General features: G+C 37.4%; 2 protein-coding genes across 2 annotated transcripts; both read left to right on the top strand.

Moving 5' to 3' along the window:
• The first annotated feature begins 3225 nt into the window (after positions 1–3225).
• LOC141393436 (kunitz-like toxin PcKuz1) lies at positions 3226–4122 on the top strand. The gene is made up of 2 exons (XM_073966425.1): positions 3226–3756; positions 3831–4122. The coding sequence occupies exons 1-2, from the start codon at positions 3663–3665 to the stop codon at positions 4037–4039; spliced, it is 303 nt and encodes a 100-aa protein (XP_073822526.1). The 5' UTR covers positions 3226–3662; the 3' UTR covers positions 4040–4122.
• Positions 4123–11477: 7355 nt separating this feature from the next.
• LOC141391943 (kunitz-type serine protease inhibitor 2) lies at positions 11478–19673 on the top strand. Its single transcript, XM_073964704.1, has 2 exons — positions 11478–11959; positions 19223–19673. The coding sequence occupies exons 1-2, from the start codon at positions 11896–11898 to the stop codon at positions 19438–19440; spliced, it is 282 nt and encodes a 93-aa protein (XP_073820805.1). The 5' UTR covers positions 11478–11895; the 3' UTR covers positions 19441–19673.
• The last annotated feature ends 1988 nt before the right edge of the window (positions 19674–21661 follow it).

Below are 21661 nucleotides of genomic sequence, written 5' to 3' on the forward strand. Positions count from 1 at the left end.
TGACCAGATAGAGCTTGAATCCTGAAATTTGGAATTAAGATTGCTATTGGGGTGTAGGATTGAGTATGTTTTGAAAATACTTATTAAGTAATAAATTTGGTACAATTTGGGTTTGGGTGAGCTGCAATCCTGGGATTAGAAATTAAGACTTCTGTTGGAGTGTAGGATTGAGGAAGTTTTGGAAATTCGTACTTATGGGTACGAAAAGTACAAAATTTGGTACAGTTAAGTTTGGTTGAACGGATTGAGCAGGAATCTTGAAATTTGGAATTATGATTACTTTTGGAGTATAGAATTGAGGATGTTTTGAAAATTCGTAGCTACGTGTACGAAAGGTACTAAATATGGTACAATTTGGATTTGGGTGATCGGATAAAGCAGCAATCTTGCAATTTGGAATTACGATTACTGTTGGGGTGTAGGATTGGGGTAGTTTTTTAAATTAGTACTTATGAATACTGAAAGTATGTGTACGAAGAGTGCTAAATGTTACTAAGTTTAGTACAATTTGGTACAAATTAACGCATACAGCTGAAATCCTGAGATTTGGAATAAAGATTACTGTTATTATTTTGTATTAATGTATGTATGTGTAGGGTTGAGATATGTGGTTGTCGAAATACGTACCATAAGTACAAAAAAATTACTAAATGGTACTCAATTTGCTGTTGGGTGTAGGGACAGAGATGGAATCTTTATTTTTTGGAGTTGGGTGAGTATTAGTGTGTAGCGTTGGTATATGAACGTGTTTTAAGAAATACGTACCATAACTTAACGAATAGTACCTAAGCGGCCTAAATTTAGTATAGTGTGTAGGAACAGAACTGAAATTCAATTTTTTTTTTCAAAAAGTCACTGTTGGTATGTGGGGTTAACATATGGAGATGGTTTTGGAAATGCATGCTACGAAAAGTACTAAACGGTAAAGAATTTGATATAATTTGTTATTGTGTAAAGGGCTTAGCAGGAATTTTTGAAATTTTAGGGGGAGGTTTCGAAAATTCGTAAATTTATAAGTAAATTACTATTATCGTGTTTGGAAGAACTGATAGAGCTGGAAATGAGCTTCGCGGTTGGTATAAATGGTTGATATAAGAAAAATTTTTAGGGTTAAGGCCTATGAAAAATACTAAATTTGTTACCATTTTGTTATTGCATGAACGATAATTTAAGGAGTTTTTTTGAAATGCGTACAAATTCTGACATTTGGTATGAGGGTCACTGATAGCTGAAATGGTTTTGGAAATGCCTACTATAAAGCTACAAAAGTACTAAATTGGTCTTGGGTGTATTTGTTTACAAAAGTGTTTTACCTTCTGGGGACAGAATGCCCTTAATTTAAATGCCTAAATGTCGCTGTAGATGTGTAAAGGTGAGATACGGTTTTTTTTTTGAAAGTCGAACTAAAGTGGTACGAACCGTACTTAAATTAAATTTAATATAGTTTAAAATTGGTATTAGTAAACCAAAAGTTTTCAGTGTTCGCCATTTCCATATTAAATATTGTTTATTTGTTTTTTATATCCCTTCCGCATACGAAGTAGCGGGCATTTTGCTAGTCGCTTATATGTTATATGTTATTCTTTAGTCCTTGTCTCAGGTAGGGGCAGTACGGTTGCAGATAAAACTGATTATAACAATTTAAGTTTTATCCGAATTGTCGCTGGTCATTTGTTCACGGGTGTAAATCTGGTGACGAGTTGTTTTAGACTGCATCCACACCACAAACCCACATCCATACTGAGGTCTTTTTCATGGCAACTATTTGATAAAGTGCTTCCGTTTCACTTCCTTTAATGCTTGTGTTTGGGGAATGGAGTCCTGGAAGTCAATCTAGGGATTATTTGGATATTTGCTCTGAACCTATCCCCCAAGATCTACTGAACTGCCAGCGGCTGTTTATATAATTCGTAGCCACCTAGTACAGTCGAACCTCGATTATTCGGGAATCGATTATCCGTAAACCTCCATTATCCGGGAATGGGAAACACAGAATTTGTTGTTCATTTTACACCAATAAACCCGCGAAAATTTTTATGATCCGGAATTACAATTCAGTCGACCAAATTTCAATGGACAAAGACAATGCGAACATGAATTATTTTAAAACAGTTTCAACATTTTAAACTTTTTTTAAATTCAAAATTGATTTTATTTATAAATACTTGCAATAATCCATATTTTTTGATTAAAATACATGGGAAACTGTGTTACTCCATTATCCGTCGAGGTTCGACATTTCACCAATTGCAACCTGTGCACGCGTGCGTTAGGAATCAGTTTTGTTGGTCGAATGTAAGGTAAAATTTACTGTTACTGGTTTCTTAGAGACCACAAAGTTGTATTTACAATCATTTTGCACTGGCTGATTTTTTTTTTTGAATCTAAAAAATTCAATAAAATCTGTCCTATATTTTTATATATTTCTCAGGTACTTCAGATCTCACCGGTTTGAAGAGGAAATTTTCCAGTTCAAATTACTTTGGATTAACAAAAAATATTTATTTGTGTCTAATCTTTTGCTCTTTGTTTTTACCGATTTTTTTTTCAAAATATGGAATATTTTCTTTGCGATATTTGAGTCCACAGATCAAAATTTTAATCTCATTTAGCAATGCAGCAAAGGTAAACAATATTCCACCTAAGACAAATTGAAACGATTTTCAAGTTTAATTTTTGTATGGTTATTGATCGGTCTATTGTCAGCATCAGTTCAGTGAGTGCGACAATGGAGGTTGGAGAGGTCAATCACCTCCCGTATCTATTCAACAAATTGCAGTCATTGACAGGAACATTTTGATATGAAAAAAAAAACAACAACATAAAATGCCAAGAGGTCGACACTTCTTTCATAAATAAACCTAATTTGATTTTAAGATCAAACGTTCGTTCACATTTCAAAATTAATGGTTTTTTCTTTTATTTTCAAATCAATTTTTATTTTTCCTTTGCAATAATTAGATGTACAGAAAATCTTCGGAAATACTTAAACTTGAGCTGTCTCAATTATATCGACCCTATTAAACACACATCTGCTAAATTATTGTAGATTTGTTTCTGTAGACTAGTGTCTCTTCAGTGCGTAAATAATGAAGAGGCGTTAATTTCATTGAACAATATTTAGATTAAAACAAAGGAGTGCCAACAACAACAACAACAAAAACAACAGGCAACTTAGCTAGTCACTAACTACAGCTTAAAATGCTGCCTGCCATGGCTGGCTGCAGTCTGGTGTAAGCGAGCGAGAGTGCCTAGAATTCATGTGCGTAAAAGTTACGGCTTGTTCTTTCCGTTTGAGATGTTTATTCATTGCTCCGACTTTGTGTTATTTCTACTGATAAGAACTTCCAGCGTCCGTTCGTTCTTTCGTCCGTTCGACCGACCGTCAGATTTCCATACGTCTTTCCATGCTCTTTGAAATCCCCTCTCCATGACACTCACTCTGTTCTGTAATATTCAAACTGAAATAATTCACTGCCTAAGAAAGAGTAAAAACAGTTTCAGTACGTGGTCGGTTCAGTTGATTGCGTCGTAAAGTGTTGTCTTGGCGAGCAGAATAAAATAAACGAAAAACAATTTTCGAATATTTTCAATTCTACAACAAAATTAAGTAAATAAATTGCCGGTAAAATCCAGATTGAATACTCATTAAAACACACAAAATGATGACGAAATTCTTGGGAATTGTTGTTGTAATTGCAATTGTTGTTCTACTCTCTGCTAATTCGATAGAATCACGTAAATGGGGTATTCCAAGTAAGTCCGTGTCTGTATTTTCATTGGTGTGAATATAAATTCTTCAAAATGTTGTTGTTCTTTTTTTTGCCAAGGTATTTGTTTACAACCTCCACCACGTTCCGAGGGTGTTTGTACTCTGGAAATCGAGGGCTACTACTATGACCTGCAAAAGAACAATTGTGAGAAATATACGGTGGGTGGTTGCCGTCTGACCGGTGGTCAAAGTTTTGGTTCTCAACAAGACTGCTTGGCAACCTGCATCCATGGAACTCGCCGACTCCAAGATATCAGACATGATTAGTGATGAGATTACGAGTCAATGAACAATAATTATTTGTTAGTTTTTAAAGAAATTAAAGGAATAAAAGTGAAATGATTTCTGAAGTTAAATATGTGTAGTTACTAACAATGTGGCAGTTGTGTTAATTCTTTTATCTGATACTTTTATAAAATCCGGGTTTGAAATGTGAATAATACGACTTGGGGCATTGATAAATGACAAGCGAGTTTTTCATTAGTTTGAACAAAATAAAGTCCAAAGTTTTTTTAAATTTCTCTTTTAAATTATGTAGACTCTGATCACATACCAGAGGTTTTACCTAGTTCCACCTCAAATAAACGTTAACGGTGCTGAGCTAACATGTGCCACACGCACACTCATAAAAACTTAAGTGGTTTACACAAGATCAGTTTTGACTGTCAGTTTTGCTCAAATAATCGGTTGCTTGCCAGTGTGGCCGTTCATTTTGGTCAGTCATCAGGAAACCACAGAATATTTTGTGGTTGCTGGACAGTTTGACTTTTATCGATATGTCCGGACTCTTTGCCGAGTAATCAGTGTATTGACGAAAATAACAGAAACGTAATAGGGAAATATATCCGCATTGCTCGCCGATCCAGGGATTACTAGTTATGGTGCCCACCAAGCATTTAAGTTGGTCGGCGTAAGAGTTTTTGGACCATTATGTCAGGCAGTTTGTACTTGCCCACGAAAAACATTATTACGCTGTAAATTTCCAACAGTCCTTAAGCTAACAATTTTGAATTTTTGTGACAGAGCTATTCGAAGTTGTAATCCGATATGGATGTTGAACTTGATGTACGTTTGGAAGCAATTTTACAATGAGCAATGTTTCGGTCAATTTGATGAAGTCGATGCTGACACCGTTTTAGAGCTTTTGGACCATTATCTCAGGAAGTATTGACTTTTCCTCGAAAAAAATTTTACCGCCTTAAAAGGGCCACAAGGAAAACAAGCTGCACAAAAAACTAAAACGATGTGAGACATGTCTCCATAGAAATCGGGCCAACTGTTGACGTTGCTTGCTATAATTTTGAGGTAGTAAGGGACTTCGTCTACCTCGGCACAGCCAACAACATCAGTTGTGAAATACGAAGAAGAATAGTGTTGGCCAACATATGCTTCTTCGGGCTGAGTAAGCAGTTTAGGAATAAAGCGACATCTCGTAAAATAAAAACAACGCTTTAGAAGACACTGATACTACCCTTGCTGATGTATGGTTCAGAAGCCTGGGTACTTGCGCAAGCTGACAAGGCAGTTCTTGGTGTGTTTGAGAGAAAAATTCTTCGAAAGATCTATGGACCAATCTGCGTTGACGGTGAATATCGACGTCGTATAAACCACGAGCTGTATCTGCTATACAGCGACATTAGTATAGATAAACGTATCGAGATGCAACGATTGCGTTGGCTAGGCCATATCATAGGAATGAGCTATGATGAACCCGCTAAAAAGGCGTGTAAATACCTACCACATGGCGGTGTACGTAGAATTGGCAGGCCTAAGCTTAGATGTAGCAAACAAGTGGATGAAGAGATGAAAAGGCGCGGTATTCCAGAAAGCGAAGCAGTTAACAGAGAGAGTTTAAGATCTTTTCTTAGTTCGGCTTATGGAACAAATGTTCAGTAATGGGCCAACTAAGTAAGTAAGTAGTGAGACATGTCTTTGTGCTGTCGTTTTGGGAAAAATTCGAAGAAAGTTTGGACTAAATCGGTTACTACATTCGAGAGTTATCGTGCGTACCATTTAACGAACTTTTGTGTGTGAGGTATCCGATGGAGGGGACCAATATGTCCCATCTTTGAACTTAATCTATGCTTGAACAAGATGCTACGAGGTGAAAAAGACCTGAAACGGATTTGGGGTCTAAAACTGTAATTTCGAAGAGGCTAGGGTATAATGGGCGGAAAATATGTTGCCGTTCAGAGCAGAAGAGGTAGACTAGAATTCGCAACCAAACATAGTGCTTACGATTGGGTGGCCTTATGTCGGATAATTAGAGATAATACACATTAATACGGCCAAAATATGTCCCATGAAAATTATGGTTTAGGCAGGGATGTCAGCCCTGTTCCTATGTAAAAATCATTACAGACCTATGATCTCATCTCTGCTTAAACAGTGGTTTTTATACGTCAAAAATTACCACAAGTAGGGGAAAACCACCAACATGGCATCCCTAGGTTTAGGTTTCTTGAGGCAAAGTGAAACATATCATTCCACTTCTTCGAGTATCTCACCCACAAAAGCTCAACAATTTTCGCTAAAATGGTTCACATGATAACTCTTGAAGGGAGTAACCGATTTGGTCCAAACTTTGTTCGAATGTGGACATTATTGGTCCACTTCTTCGGGTACTTCGCACACAAATTTACAAAAATGTTCACAAAAGTGTAGTTTTAAGACATGTCGCGGATATAATATATAAATGTTCCCTAAACATCCCCCAAGGAACAAGTGGACACCGATTCATATCGATCCAATGATGTGGGACCTTTTTTTATGGCCGAGTCCGAACGGCATGTTTTACTACACCTCTTGTAGAGAAGTTTTTCATGGCTCAACATCTTATTGTGGACCGGTAAAATCTTCGTCTCCTCATGAAGATGGTCCACTCACGTCGAGACGAGACATCCTGTTGTAGTACTCAGGGCGGAATTCTATAAGGTTTCAATATTCTTCCACTGCGTAGCGCTAACATTTGCATACCACACTGGCACAGCATAGCTTACTTCCATTGCTTTGTAAGATATCAATATGATTTCTTTGTCTACAACCCAAGTGCTGCCGGCCAGCGACTTGAGGACCTTGTTCCTACTTCTGATCTTGTCGCAAATAGCATTGTCTAGCGCGGACGACTTAAACATGCTATCGAAGGTTGCATCCAATATTTTTGGTTTTTTTTTGTGGTCGGAATCAGGACGCCATCTACCAATATGTTCAAGGGGAGCCTTATTTCAGCAATCCATGTGGTGAACACTGCGGAAGTGGGTCTAGGGCGGATATTTTCATATTCCTCTTCTCTAAGTCCTCGAATAGCTTGGAAAAGGTTGACGGAATCAAAGGCATTCAATAAATTATTCTGGTTCATTTCTGGATTGATGTGTGTGGATATATGACGAGTATTGATGTTGTTGTACTATGCATTTTCCAGAATCCTAGCTGATGTTGGGCAACTGGGAACCGGCTCATGGGAAGGAGTAATGCCTCTAAAATCTTTGTTATTGGCGACAGGAGAGAAATCGGCCTGTACGATTCGCCTCTGCTGGTACCTATGGCTGACATCAGTAGTGAGACCACTCAGCCAACTTTCCAGACTTCTCGTACAATATCGGTGGGTAACGATAGTTTGCGGACACTTTTCAAATACTCCAGTTGCTTAAACATTACCATTGAGATTGCATGTATGGACATAGCTTTGAATGTGTACGCGTTACGGATGACATCTGCAACATCATTCATCGTAAATTGTGCAGGTACCACTGCTCGGCTAGGTCGTAGGCCGCTCCTCTTTCCCCTATCACTCTCGGCGTGCTCTAATAAATTGAAGGTTAAGATAACACGCGCAGCTCTTCGGATCTATCACTATCACGCCGTTAAAAGTAACAGCCGTTCTATCACCCTTCAATCCCGCATTTAAGAGGGATTTAGCCTTTGCCCACTATTTACTTATTTTTGGACCAATGTTGCATTGCTTCAGGCGGTCTAGCCATTTTTCCGCTTTTGCTAGCCTACTAGTCTGTTGATTTCAAGAATAAATTCAGTAAATCTTCTGTCTTAAGGGTTCGTACGACGAGCTCATCACGCTCATTTTATAGAGCCGTCGCCTCTGCTGTGAAGTTTGGTCTAACTTCGGGAATTCGACCAGCTGGATTGTGCGAGCGAACGCAGGTGTAATAATGCGCTGGAAATTTTCTCAGGTAACGGAGGATCTATGGGAATGACAGCTCTTTGAAGCTGTGAACCTTCACTGAACCCTTGCCAATCAGCTTTTCCATGCTTCAGACAGTCAAAAATTATGTAGTCGGGTTGTCTGCCAACGGGAAGATAATCTGGTTCGTTATAATACCGTGTGTTATAATGATGATGCCTGGCGAGCTGTGTCAATCTTCTTTTATCCTCGTAGGGGCGACTCATTCGCCGTGCAAAATGTGGAGCTATAAATTTTATTGGCCAGCACTGTACCCCTCTGTAGTGGGATTCTCTAACACATTTTTTGGTTACCGATAAAATCGATAAAATTAAAATCAATTTCGGTAATTAACGAAATTTGTCGGTAAGATAGCAACCAAATTAAAGTAGGCTATACATTCCATGTGTGGGTTACTAGAGTCAAGCTCAAGCGAGATAGTTCTGTTCTGGACTGACTGGTGTATAAGGAAGGTAAGTTCTCCTCCTCCACTCCTGGTACGACTCTTCCGTAAGCTTTGTTTCCTAGATGGCGGCTACCAAGATGTTTCTCCGACTCATAAAGTTAACAGTTTTGCTGACTACGTTTGTTGTTGGACATGACTAATGGGTGTTTTACACGATATGTAATTTTACATATGTGTTGTCATTTTGTATATAAAAAGTGACAACTCATATGTAAAAACATATCGTGTAAACTACCCATAAGTTTGAGACACGCTGAAAGATGCCCGGACGCAGCAAGCAGTACCATAAATCCTGTCGCAGTAGTCTCCATTGCATCTCTCACCGATGTTGATATGTGGTAGATGCGGACCTGGCAAACGGAACATATCCATGACCCGGGGTTATTCTCTATCCCTCTATCCCAGCACTGACCAAAAATGCTCGGGGTAAGCATCCCGAGATACATTACTGTTCACATGGTCAACAAGTATACGACCACAAACAGATACATAATTGTTAAGGTGAAAGCCCCTGGTTGAAGATTCCTCCGAGTCAATCCGGTGCATAGAACCGGCTACACACCATTCATAATATCAGTGTAAAAGGACTACAAGGTAAGAATTTCAAAGGATCCTCGAACAGAGCTTATACTGCGCTTAAACAAAAACCATTATCGAATTTAAACAATTTTGGGACAAAATATTACGAGATCCAAAGCTAAGACTTAATCGGTTGCTCCCTTCAGGATATATGGCGCATATCATGTTAGCGTAAAGTTTTGAGTTTTTGTGGCGGAGGTAATGGAAGGAGTGGGCCGATATGGCAGTATCTTCGAACTTCATATCGGATTCGCAGAAATATTATGATATGTAAAGTCACCGGTACACGTCATAGTTTGGACCAACGCTGCATCGGTTGGACACATGGTGGCTGTAGGGTGTTTTTTTACAGCTTTCGGGCCATTTTCTGAGGAGTTATAGACTTGCATCTGAAAAAACTTTCACCGCGAAAAACAACAATCAGTTCAAAAAAAAAAAAATCTAAGTTACCGACAATAATCGGTAAAACTAAAATGCTTATAATTTCGGTAATTAACTAAACAATGTAAAAACTAGTCGATAAGTTCTACAGACAGCAACAGTGTTGTCAAGTTTTGTTTGAATTCTCATTCATAATTTTTGTCGGTAACTCCAAAAATGAGTTAAAGAATCACACTAAAGGTCTTAAACTAGACTTTTTCGAAATTTTGTGTGAGATTTACATGAAGGAGTCCATATTCGAACCTGATCCATGTATACCTGTTTGAAATTTTACGATGTTCAAAATCTGTTACTTCCTTCGACAGTTATCGTTCACACCATTCTTGCGAAAAATTTTGAACTTACTATGGCGAATTTTGAACCGAATATGTTGATTGAGGGGTATCGTATGCTCTAGCGGAACGTTCAAATATACTAATACTATTATTTCGATGAGGCATAATACAAATGAAATATATTCTCCTTAAAAATTCAAGCATCTTCCATCATTATTGAACAATTGTCGGTTTCATTTGTGTACGCAGCAATTTTTCGTCCAAGGTTATTGCCCCTCTATAGGAAATTCAATCGCATTCTCGTGTTGATGCTGATTGTTTAACCTTCCATTCGGAACATCTTTGTTTTGTCTTGTGATTTCCACTTTTGGCCAGTTTCACAATTGACGTATGTTGTTGTTGGCGATGTTTTCCTTTTGCTTTTATTTTCGGAGATGAAATCGAAAACGGGAACTTTAGATTATTTATGTTATCAGCAGTAATGGTTGGCGGTTTATTGGGTGTGTGGAAAAATTGTGTTCTGTTGGCCAAATGTGGTAATAAAAAAGACCATGTGGTAAATAAATTTGTTGACTAACTTCCTTGAAAGATTACGTTTCTGGAAAAATCTAGTTGAGGGCGAAAGAGATAAGTTTTTACATTCCATTTAGTCCCAGAATTTGATTTGAAAATTCCAATATTGGTAACAAAGGATATATTCTTGGATAAACAATTGCTTAGTTTCGCATTGGACTTTTCGTTTAATTAATAAACATAACAAACAAACAACCCGTGGTGCAATGGTATGCACATCCGCCTTGCACGCAGAAGGTCGTCGGTTCTATTTCCCGGCCAAGCAACATCAAATTTTCAACGGTGCCAAAATATCCCTCAGTAATATTGGCGACATTTTCTGAGTATTTCAGCCATGTAAAACTTCTCTAACAAGTGGTGTCTTAGAACACCCCGTTCGGACTCGGCGATAAACTGTAGGTCCCATATCATTGAGCTAATATGAATCGGGTGCACTCATTGATATGAGAGGAGTCTCCCTTGTCCCGCCTGGGATGTTTGTGGAACAATTATTATAATTTTTTAATGGTGAGCACTTCAACTAAGGAGGATTTCCTCCAGAACCTTTTGATTGTTATTTTTATCCTATCCTAGTTTTATACTCAACTGTCATCGATTCCGCCCCACTCTGATATTACAAAATTTCGTATAATCTTCAAACTTGTTAAAGCAAGAAGGTCCGCTGGGAACCGGTTGCTAAGCACACGCTCATTATCTTCTCTATGTTAGGTATAATCAGTTTATTTCTCAAATGATGTTCTTTTTTAACAGATAGCATGGCGACATTCTGTTCACCCCAATACATTGGTCTTTGATCCGTGTTGGTCCATTTAATACGACATTATCACACGACCGAAGAGAGAACTTCTCGTAAAATGATTCGCATTTCATTACAATGTTATATATTTACATAAATAAGTATTTTTAAACATTATTACATACACAAACATATTCTATACTACAAAAAATGTTTTTTTTGCTACGAGTCCAGGCCAGTACCATTGATCTGTTCTTATCTCGTTAAAAGAATAAGAACAAGAAAAACGAAACACATCCATGTTTTGAAGCACGAGTTTACGCTCTGATCAAAGAAAACATCTAACAAAGAATATCTGACAGTCGTCGCTACTGACTGATCGTTCCAAGCTCTGTATTTGGTTATCGAAAAAAGCTCTCTTTTAATTGTACGCCAAATGTGTAGTGGTATTGGTTATGGTCCAGCAGCTGTCGAGCGTCGTCGGGGCGCGTAAATCCACCAAAGGAAAAAAATAAGTATTAACGTTTTTCTGAAATTCATGGCATTTGGCTTGCATTCGTGAGATTGTTCAAATAACTCAAAGGAACAAACAAAGCAATTAAATTAAAAACAACAGAAAATAACAACAACAACAAGAAAAATAAAAAAAATTAATTACAAGTGGAAAAGTGAAATTCAAATGGGAAATCGTTTTCACTTTCGTTATATACGAAAATCAGACATTGTTTTATATTTTAAAACGTGAAAAGGTGATAACAACAACTTTGCAGTTTTGTTGAAGTCCAAAGAGAATCGGAAACTAAGGGAATCCTTTGCAGCAAAATCCTGTCTAGAAAATATATCATCATCAGTATTCATAAATTAATAACAGTTGCCATGCGTTTCCTGACAGTTTGTTGTTTCCTGTTTGCCGTGATCGGATTAATTGAAGCAAGATCACGTAAGTGTTGGAATCACACAACTACTCGTATCTGGATATAAGATGCATTAAACGTGAGGTGCTAAAAGTGTTGTGAGAATGCAATGGCATGAATGTTTATTTTAGCAGACCTAAAAAAATGGTTTGGCGAGGATTTTTTATAATTCAGAAGGTATCCCACGGAATAGTAGAATAACATAAAGGAAGGCCAATGGTGTCTTTGGTTTTTCTTAAAAAAAAAACTCTAAATACATATTAGAGCTTTGGTTTGAAACCACATCCGTGCAATCCAAATAAAACTGAGCAACACAAAAAACAACAAGGAGCGAAACATAGAAGATTCGACCGACAACATTACGACTGACATTTTTGGGGAAAATGTTTACAATCTAGCGTCTCGATTAAGGGATCTTTTTGCTAAATTTGTCCATAAGTGATTAAAAACATCTCTAAACGCAAGCAGGTCCATATGTACATACAGTATCGGCCAAAACTAAAGCACCCCCTCAGTAAATTTTTTTGAAATGATAATTTTTTTATGAAAACTAAATTATAAATTTATATTTTATTTTTATTTTTATTTATTCATATCTTTATAATTGGAAAATACAAAAATAAGGAATTCAGAATTTAATAATCAAAAGTTAAAATTCAAAAAATATTTTAGGTCGCAAATATAAGCGGACAAAACTAAAGCACCCCCCAATTTGAGGTACAACAAAAACTATTGAAATCATTATTTCGTTGCTTATCCTCTATTCTGGATGACACAATCACATCTTTTAGGCATAAAGGATACTAAATTATTAATTATTGCAGGCGAAATAATCGGTATTCGGAGAATTTAGCTTAAATCCTCAAAATACTGAAAATCGGAAGTTACCGTTATATGGGGGATACACCCAAACGTGAACCCAGGTCCACGATTTTTGGTGGATATGTTTTGTGACCACTAAGAACCCTAAGTACCAAATTACAGCTAATTTAGTAGGAAAATGTGGCTTAAATATCCGAAATACCGAAGATCGGAAGGTACCGCTATAAGGGGGCTATACCAAAACATTAGCCGATATTGTTCATATTCATCCAAAAATGATGCTACAGCATCCACTAGTCAAATACAATACGCTAACGTTTAAAAATTAGCAAAATAACGAATTGCAGAAGAACGATAGACGCCGGCTTATTCAGTCGACGACCAGCAAAAAAAAAAATCCTTTCATATCGACTAAAAATGAAGGAGCCAGACTGGCATTCGCCAAGACCCATTTGAACTGTTTTCCGATGAAACTATGTTTAATTTAAAGTATTCAGATGGTAAAAGGCTTGGACCAAATGGGCAACCGTTAAATCCTAAATATTGCAAAGACGCTGTAAAACATGGAGGCGGAAGGTTTTTGCTGGTCGTCGACTGAATAAGCCGGCGTCTACCGTTCTTTTGCAATTCGTTCTTTTGCTAATTTTTAAACCTAAGGGATTTAGTATTTGACCGGAGAATGCTGTAGCATCATTTTTGGATGAATATGAACAATATCGGCTAATGTTTTTGTATAGCCCCCTTATAGCGGTACCTTCCGATCTTCGGTATTTTGGATATTTAAGCCACATTTTCCTACTAAATTAGCTGTAATTTGGTACTTAGGGTTCTTAGTGGTCACAAAACATATCCACCAAAAATCGTGGACCTGGGTTCACGTTTGGGTGTATCCCCCATATAACGGTAACTTCCGATTTTCAGTATTTTGAGGATTTAAGCTAAATTCTCCGAATACCGATTATTTCGCCTGCAATAATTAATAATTTAGTATCCTTTATGCCTAAAAGATGTGATTGTGTCATCCAGAATAGAGGATAAGCAACGAAATAATGATTTCAATAGTTTTTGCTGTACCTCAAATGGGGGGTGCTTTAGTTTTGTCCGCTTATATTTGCGACCTAAAATGTTTTTTGAATTTTAACTTTTGTTTATTAAATTCTGATCTCCTTATTTTTGTATTTTTCGATTATAAAGATATAAATAAATAAAAAGAAAAATAAAAAATAAAGTTATAATTTAGTTTTCATAAAAAAATTATCATTTCAAAAAAATTTACTGAGGGGGTGCTTTAGTTTTGGCCGATACTGTATATGTATTTTACAAAAAACAAATAAAAGCTGTGTTCTTTTACTTACATGAGGTTACCATTTTTACCATTTATCATTTTTAACCTGCAAAGCGTTCCTTAACCCCAAAAAGCGGTAAAACTGGCAGCAATTTTTAAGAGAGGAGAGAGAGCACAAATGCCTTTCTCTTCTACCACACGCTACCAGACATATTTCTGCAGGCAAAATGTGGTAGAACAGATTTTTCGACATTTGTTTGACGGTTATTTCACAATGAAGGAAAAAAATGAACGAAAAACAGAAGAAAGAGGCGAACGCTGACAAAACAAAATTAAAAACTGTGAAATAAAAGAAGAAAATTGAAATTTTATGTTTCTGTTTGACATTGCTACCAGATATACCATTTTTTCGTTCCTTTACTTTTCTGGTAAAAATGAGAGAGCAATTTTGACAGTTTTCTCTTTTACCACTTTTACCATTAAAAAAGTAAAGGAACAAAGCTAAAAAAGTATCCGTCGACTTTGCCGACAGAGATATACCCTCAGCCTATGTGAATTGATATTTTCATCTTCGGACAGATCTAATATATTTAGGGTCTTTTCGGAATTTTGTGGCCCATTTTTGGTCATTAAAATTTGCCGACAAAAATTATTATTATGATTAAAGTTCAAAAGTTTTGCGGAAGAGGTACTTGAAGGAATGGACCGACATAGTCCATTATGGAAGTGGATCTTATTTTGGGAGTCATATCTTTTCGATAGATATCGCGCAAACTAGTTCAGTGGGTCACCGTATAACTTTTGGACCAGTATGCTAGAAAGCATGGATTTGTCCACGGAAAACATGCTATCTTCGAACAGACCCTAAATTGCACTTAGACACAAATGTTGGACTTTTGTGGGAGAGGTACCCTAAGGGGACGACCGATAGGGGCCATTTTAGAAGTTAAACTAAATTTGGACAAAATATTAGGATATCGGAACTTTGGACCAAATTTGTTGTCCCGTTCAAGAGATATCGTCCATACCATTTTAGGGACTTTTTTTAAATATTTTGGGGGGGGGGGGGGGGGGGTGTTGGTGGTTAATGCCGGAAGTTGTGGACCGGTATTGCCGATCTTCTAACTAAAACTAAGTTTGGACAAATTATGACTAAGGCCAAATTTCGGACGAAATCCGTTAATCAGTTCGAAAGTTATTGTGCTCTCTAGCCACTACTTAGGGTGCAATATGGGTTTTTACACCTTTCGACCTGTTTTCTTAAGAAGTATGGACCTGCCCCTGAAGAAATCTTTCCAACAAAAATCAAAGTGATTCGAGAGCAGGCCTTAAAGTGAAGTTATCCGAAATTTTGTGTGGGAGGAGCACGAAGGTGAATTATGTCTGGTAGATATTTGGAACTGTATAGTATGAACTGTAAAGTATGAACCCAATCGGTCATTCCCTTTAATAGTTATCGTGCGCACAATTTTTCCGAACATTTTTTAACTTTTCTGGGGGAGGTACCTGAAGGAGTGAACCGATATGGCTAATCTTCGATCTTAAACTGAGTTTGGACAAAATATTACGAAGGCTAAATTTTGGACCGAAACGGCAGATTTGTTCGACAGTTATCTTGCGCTCCAACCACAACACACGGTGTCATAGGGGCTTCTGCATCTTTCAGGCTATTTTCTCAGGAAGTATGGACTTGGCCTGATGCAACTTATACCGTCGTATGGGGGACAGTGAACACAAGTTGCAACAACAAAAATCAAAGCGATCCGGAATTTTGTGTGGGAGGTACCCGAAGGAGTGTACGGATTGAGTCCATATTGCAACCTCATCTAAGTCTAGTAGAAATTTCACGAAGTGCAAAATATGGACCAAATCAATTTCTCCCTTCCAGAGTTATCGTGCACGGAAATTTTCCGAACATTTCCGAAAATTTGTGGGGGGGGGGGTTACCGGAAGGAGTGGACCGATGTAATCGATTTTCGAATTTAAACTAAGTTTGGACAAAATATTACGAAAGAAAAAATTTTGGACCGAATCCGGTGATCCGTTCGAGAATTATCGTGCGCTCCAGCCAGACAGATAGACAGACAGACAGACAGACAGACAGACGGGCGGACATTGCTAAATCAACTCCAAATTGTCTGTACCGGATTTCGTCAAAACATACTTGGGTTCTAAAACCATTATATCTTACGCCCCATTTTTTCTTCCTGTGTAACATTACTAAGAAGTTGTAAAGCATGCCCTCTGGAGGAGGATGCTCCAATCCTAGTTACCTACAGTACTACTGCGATATGAGCTATGTTGGTGCAACTGAACGCCTTCCAGCATTCGTCGCCGTCTTCCAAACAGCTATGGGGGTAGAAGTGCAATGTGGGACTGTTGACGTGGAGGTGTTTAATTTGTACATACTGCAGATAATTAGCTGTCTGATAATACGTTGCATTTGAATACCTTGCAATAACAGTCTGGTGCTAGGGGACTTTAAAGCTCATTATCAGCTTTAACATTCCGACCTAGGCAATGACCAGAGGGGTACAGCACCGGTCGAGCAAATTGATAGCTCCACCTTTTGCACGCTGAACGAAGACGCTTCTACGAGGATAAGAGGAGATTGCCACATATCGCTAGAGTTCACTGTTGTGACACCCTGTGTGGTGAATTATTTGTCCTGCCAACACGTCACTTCGCCTAGCTCAGATCACCTCCCTATCGTCGTCTCTGTTAACATACCCGCCCTACGTCATAACCTCTGACGGCCATACTTTACTGAACCATAGTAAAGCTGATTGGCAAGGGCTCAGAGAATTTACCAATCATTATTTAGGGAGAGCAGCTGCCCAGTCTCTCAGATCCTCGGTTAATTGAGAGAATTTTCCGGGACTTTATCACAGCCGCTCTCGAATCACCGAAATTACACCAAATTTCTCAGCAGAGAAGACGTAACAAGCGAAAGAGGGTTAAGCTTCGTCGAACGAACCGAACGAACGAGTTAGGAAACTTACTCTTGAAGACAAACGGCTATTGGGCGATCACAAGCATCACGAAAGGTGTCCAGACCACCTATATATAAATATAATTGTTCCACAAACATCCCAGAAGGGACAAGGGAGACTTCTCTCATATCAATGAGTTCACCCCGATTCATATTAGCTCAATCGCGAAGTCCGAATGGCGTGCCTTTCGACACCACTTGTAAAGAAGTTTTAAATAACTGAAATATTACTCATGCAATTGAGACATTACTGAGTGGTATTTTGCCACCGTTGAACATTTGATGTTGCTCGGCCTGGGAATTGAACCGCAGACCTTCTGAGTGCAAGGCGGGTGTGCATACCATTGTACTACGGTGGCACCCAACCTAAAGTAATGAAATTTTTTCGCACAATATTTGTTGTGCATCAGCACAACAAGATATTATCGATGCAGTCAATACCTCTATGGGTGTTATTGTCACGAGTGGGTTTAGCTCAATTAAGATCCGGACGGGTCAACCGCATCAATACATATTGGGTCGAAATGACGAAGCAGTGGCCTAAATATTAGGTCAATTAGGGGACCATTTATCTGAAAGTATTGACCTCCCCTAGAAAAGAAAACTTATTTTTTCAACATGATCCTAGAAGTGGTCTCAATTGTTTAAGTCCATATCGGAACTTGTTCTAAGTCCAGGGGTCACTTCTTACTTTATTGTAACTACCAGACATTTTAGTTGGTCAACGTAGGAGTATTTAGAGCTTTCGGGTCATTATATTAAACGGAAACGGAACCACAAGGACTACCTTCGGCAAAAATTTGTTGGGGATCCTAATCTGTACATAAGCGAACATTTTGAAGCTTTGTTGGCGAGATACTCGAAGGATTTGTCCGATGTAGTCCATTTTCGAACTTGATATAAGTTTGAGTAAAATATTACGATGAAAAAATATTCGGACCAATCAATGACAGTCACAGTTATCGATAGCACTGTGCAACAGCCAATCTGGGGTGTTGAAAACTCCAAGTGGGGGTGATAGTATTCGGTTAGTAGATCAAAGCCCCAAAAGGGTTTTGGGATCTCAGGCAAAACTTTGTTAGAGCCCCTCATATACAACCTTAAAGAAAGGCAATGGGTCCCCAATATTTTGGAATATAGTATTAAAGATAATGCTTGACAAATTGGTAGAGGCCTTTGGATTACATATAGATTCATTGGTACAAAAATGGGTCATGTCGGTCCACTTTTTGGTATATCCCCCATATAAAGGTATACCTCGATTTCCAGTATTTTTTTTACGTTTTACTCATATTTTCCAACTATGCCAAAAAAATATGAAGTAGGTCCACGTTTTGGTATATCCCTCATATAAAGATACCCCTTATTTTAGCTATTTCGAGGGTCTTGGCCATATTTTCCAGTTGTTGAAGCTCTATTTTGCCGTCTTCGTTTCTCAGGCGGTAGCACACCTTTTCGAAGAAAGTATTCAATGTAGGTCCATGTTTCGGAGTAGTGCCCATATAAATATATGTACCTCCTGATTTTACCTATTCCCTAACGACGGTCTATTCCCAAACGTTTAGTTTTATTTTGGTTTCTTTGCGGGTAGAAAACCTTCCTGCAGGAGATATAACGGCACTTTAGCTATTTCGAGTGTCTTGGCCATATTTTCCAATTGATGAAGCTCTAATTTGGCATATTCGTTTCTCAAGAGGTAGCACACCTTTTCGAAGAAAACATTCAATGTACATAGGTCAGTGTTTCAGAGTAGGGCTCATATAAATATACCTCCTGATTTTTCCTATTCCTTAACGACGGTCTAGCCTTAAACGTTTGGCTGTATTTTGGCTTCTTTGGGAATAGAAAACCTTCTTACAGAAGATATAACGGTACCTCCCAATTCCATGTACCGAACCAATTTGGTATCGGGTGTGGTAAATTCCAAATGGAGGTGACCAGAAGAGCAAACCCCAAAAGAGTTTTGAATTCCCAGGCTAATTTTTCATTTTATGATAAAGTCCCCTTATAAATCTACCTCCCAGGTCCAGGTTTCACCCGATTTGGTATGGAAACTGTAGGATTTTTTAGAGCTTTTGGACCATTATGTCTATATATATTCTATACCTCACGTTTACTGCATTTTTCATCACTTTTTTCATTCACCAAAATAACAAATTTATTTGCTAACCGATTAATTTGATTTCTTAGGACGTTTCGTTGACATTTGTGATCGTCAGCCAACAATCACGGGCCTCTGTCTGACATCTACCCTGGGTATTTATTATGATGCTGAGACGCAACATTGCCGCTACGTAGGCTGCAGTCCGAATAAGAGGTTCTTTGCCACACTGGAGGAATGTGAAAAGACTTGCAACAGTAAACGGAGAAGAGATCGTCGCAATCGTCATTCCAAAAATCAAATATAGATGAGGTGAGGGGTTGCAGTGATATGACCACGGCGGATACCAAAGATATTTTTAATTGTTTTGTAGAAATTCGTAGTTAATTTTTTTGTATTATTTGATGACCATGACTCAAATTCAATACAAAATGCAGTTACAATACAAATTTATATAAAGTAAAGAAAAAAACAAAAAAAGAAAGAAATTTAAAAAATAAATAAATCGTAATTTATTTTTGTAGATAACGAGATGCAATGATTTTGCTGTTTTTTTTATTTGTTTTGTGTTTACGTTTCAAAAGTCACTCAAGTCCGAATGAAGTGACCGATTTAAAAGTGAAATGAAATGAATGAAATGTATCATTATTTAATGATAATTAATGATTTGTGGATTTTTTATATATAATTATGGTTGTTGGTAATGAAGGCTCATCCTTAAAATGTTATCAAGAGCCAGTCATAGCATTTTAGTACTAAAGCTTGTTTTTTTATTTCGTCTGGTATGAATTTCACCTTAAAAATTTTAATCGCAACGACTGTGTAATGAAACCAATATTTACTTTATTTTTGCTGGCTAGGTCGAAGGTTATTATTTGTGATATATCGCATTAACTTAATTTTAGTTAAGCCTAACCTCAAGAAGCCTAACTTTAAGGAGTTTTATTGAAAAATCATATCTAGCGAATGTTTAAATCATCTCATCTGTTATTTTAGATGCCAAAAACCCCTATTCGCCTTATAAGCACACTATATATACCCCAATATTTTTTGTTGCAATATATCTGAATTTCCCGTCTCCATTATGTCTTTAAACTCTGTTAAAAATTCCTCAAACCTTTTCTTAAAGATTATAATTTTGACCACACATACAATCACATCTAAGTCTTTCGGCCATTAGCCATTATGCTCACAACTCTTTGGACAAGCCACATATCATCACACACACATCCTCTTACATCGTCACATAACTAATTCATAGTACATTTCGCACACATCTACGCACACTACTACTCTAATCATAATTCCAAGAGTTCCGAGCTTTTCACTGCTGATGGAATCCTTCTGCTAATTGCCAATGCAATTATGCAGTTTGCAATCGGCATTAACATAATTAACACCATTGCCATTGGAATGTCAACTAATTGAGGAGTTAGGGAAGGAAAGACCTAAACACACACACATAGGTATGCTTTGAATTATGCATTACAAACACCTGCACATGCAATTACAACATAATTAATATTAATTAATTTAGTTAAACGACTAAATATCAAAATGGTCATCAAATAGCTATGCTTGTGTGTGTGTGCGATGATACATATGACTGTAAATAACACACACTAAAACAAAACAAACAGTAAATTTTAAGTTTAAATAGGGGTTTAATAACAATAATAATTTTGAATTGTGTATTATTATTACAAAGAATACACTGTCATACAATTAAATGACATCCCGTCATTTACAAGGGCTGCAAAAACCGATCTACTCAATAAAAAATGCCAAGAAATTGAATCACAACAGAACCTGCATGATCATTTCAACCTACACAAAAAACTAAAGGAATCAGCTGGAGTCTATAAGCAGACTTCTACAACAATATTGCTTGAAGAAAATAATAAAGCCATTTTTGAGATATCAGACAAGAAAAGGTCATGGAAAAATTATGTAATGAGATTATTTAATGATGAAGGAATCTGACTGGCATGAAGGAATCTGACACAGATTACGAAGAACGAGGTAGAATACGCACTCAACGCTCTTAAGAATAATAAAGCATCAGGCCCTGACGAAATTCCCTCAGAGGTACTGAAACTGATAGATGGAGATAATATAAACCTACTCGTAAAACTCTTTAATCACGTATATGATACTGGAAAATACCACTTAGACTGGCTTAAATCAAGGTTCATTACTATACCAAAAAAGAACAACGCCAAAAGATGCGAAGAATTTGGGCTAATAAGCATTATGAGTCATGCATTAAAAAGATTCCTACGCGTAATACATAGACGCCCAGCAAAATTTTATGGAAGAGATTCCATGAGATGCCATGATTTCATTGGATCCTTTGCATTGGTTCAAATGAAGTTGTGAAAAATCCGATCTTTTTATCAGCATAGAGATGAATTTTGTGTTTTTATTTATACACATGTACATATATTTTCTTTTACTTATCTAAGATTTATTACGCTAGGAAGTCCCAATCATTGAGCAAAAAATAGAGTCGGACTATCTTTGGTATT

This window comes from Musca autumnalis, unplaced genomic scaffold (genome assembly GCF_047663935.1).
Source record: "Musca autumnalis isolate F117 unplaced genomic scaffold, ASM4766393v1 scaffold_2, whole genome shotgun sequence".
Lineage (NCBI taxonomy): Eukaryota > Metazoa > Arthropoda > Insecta > Diptera > Muscidae > Musca > Musca autumnalis.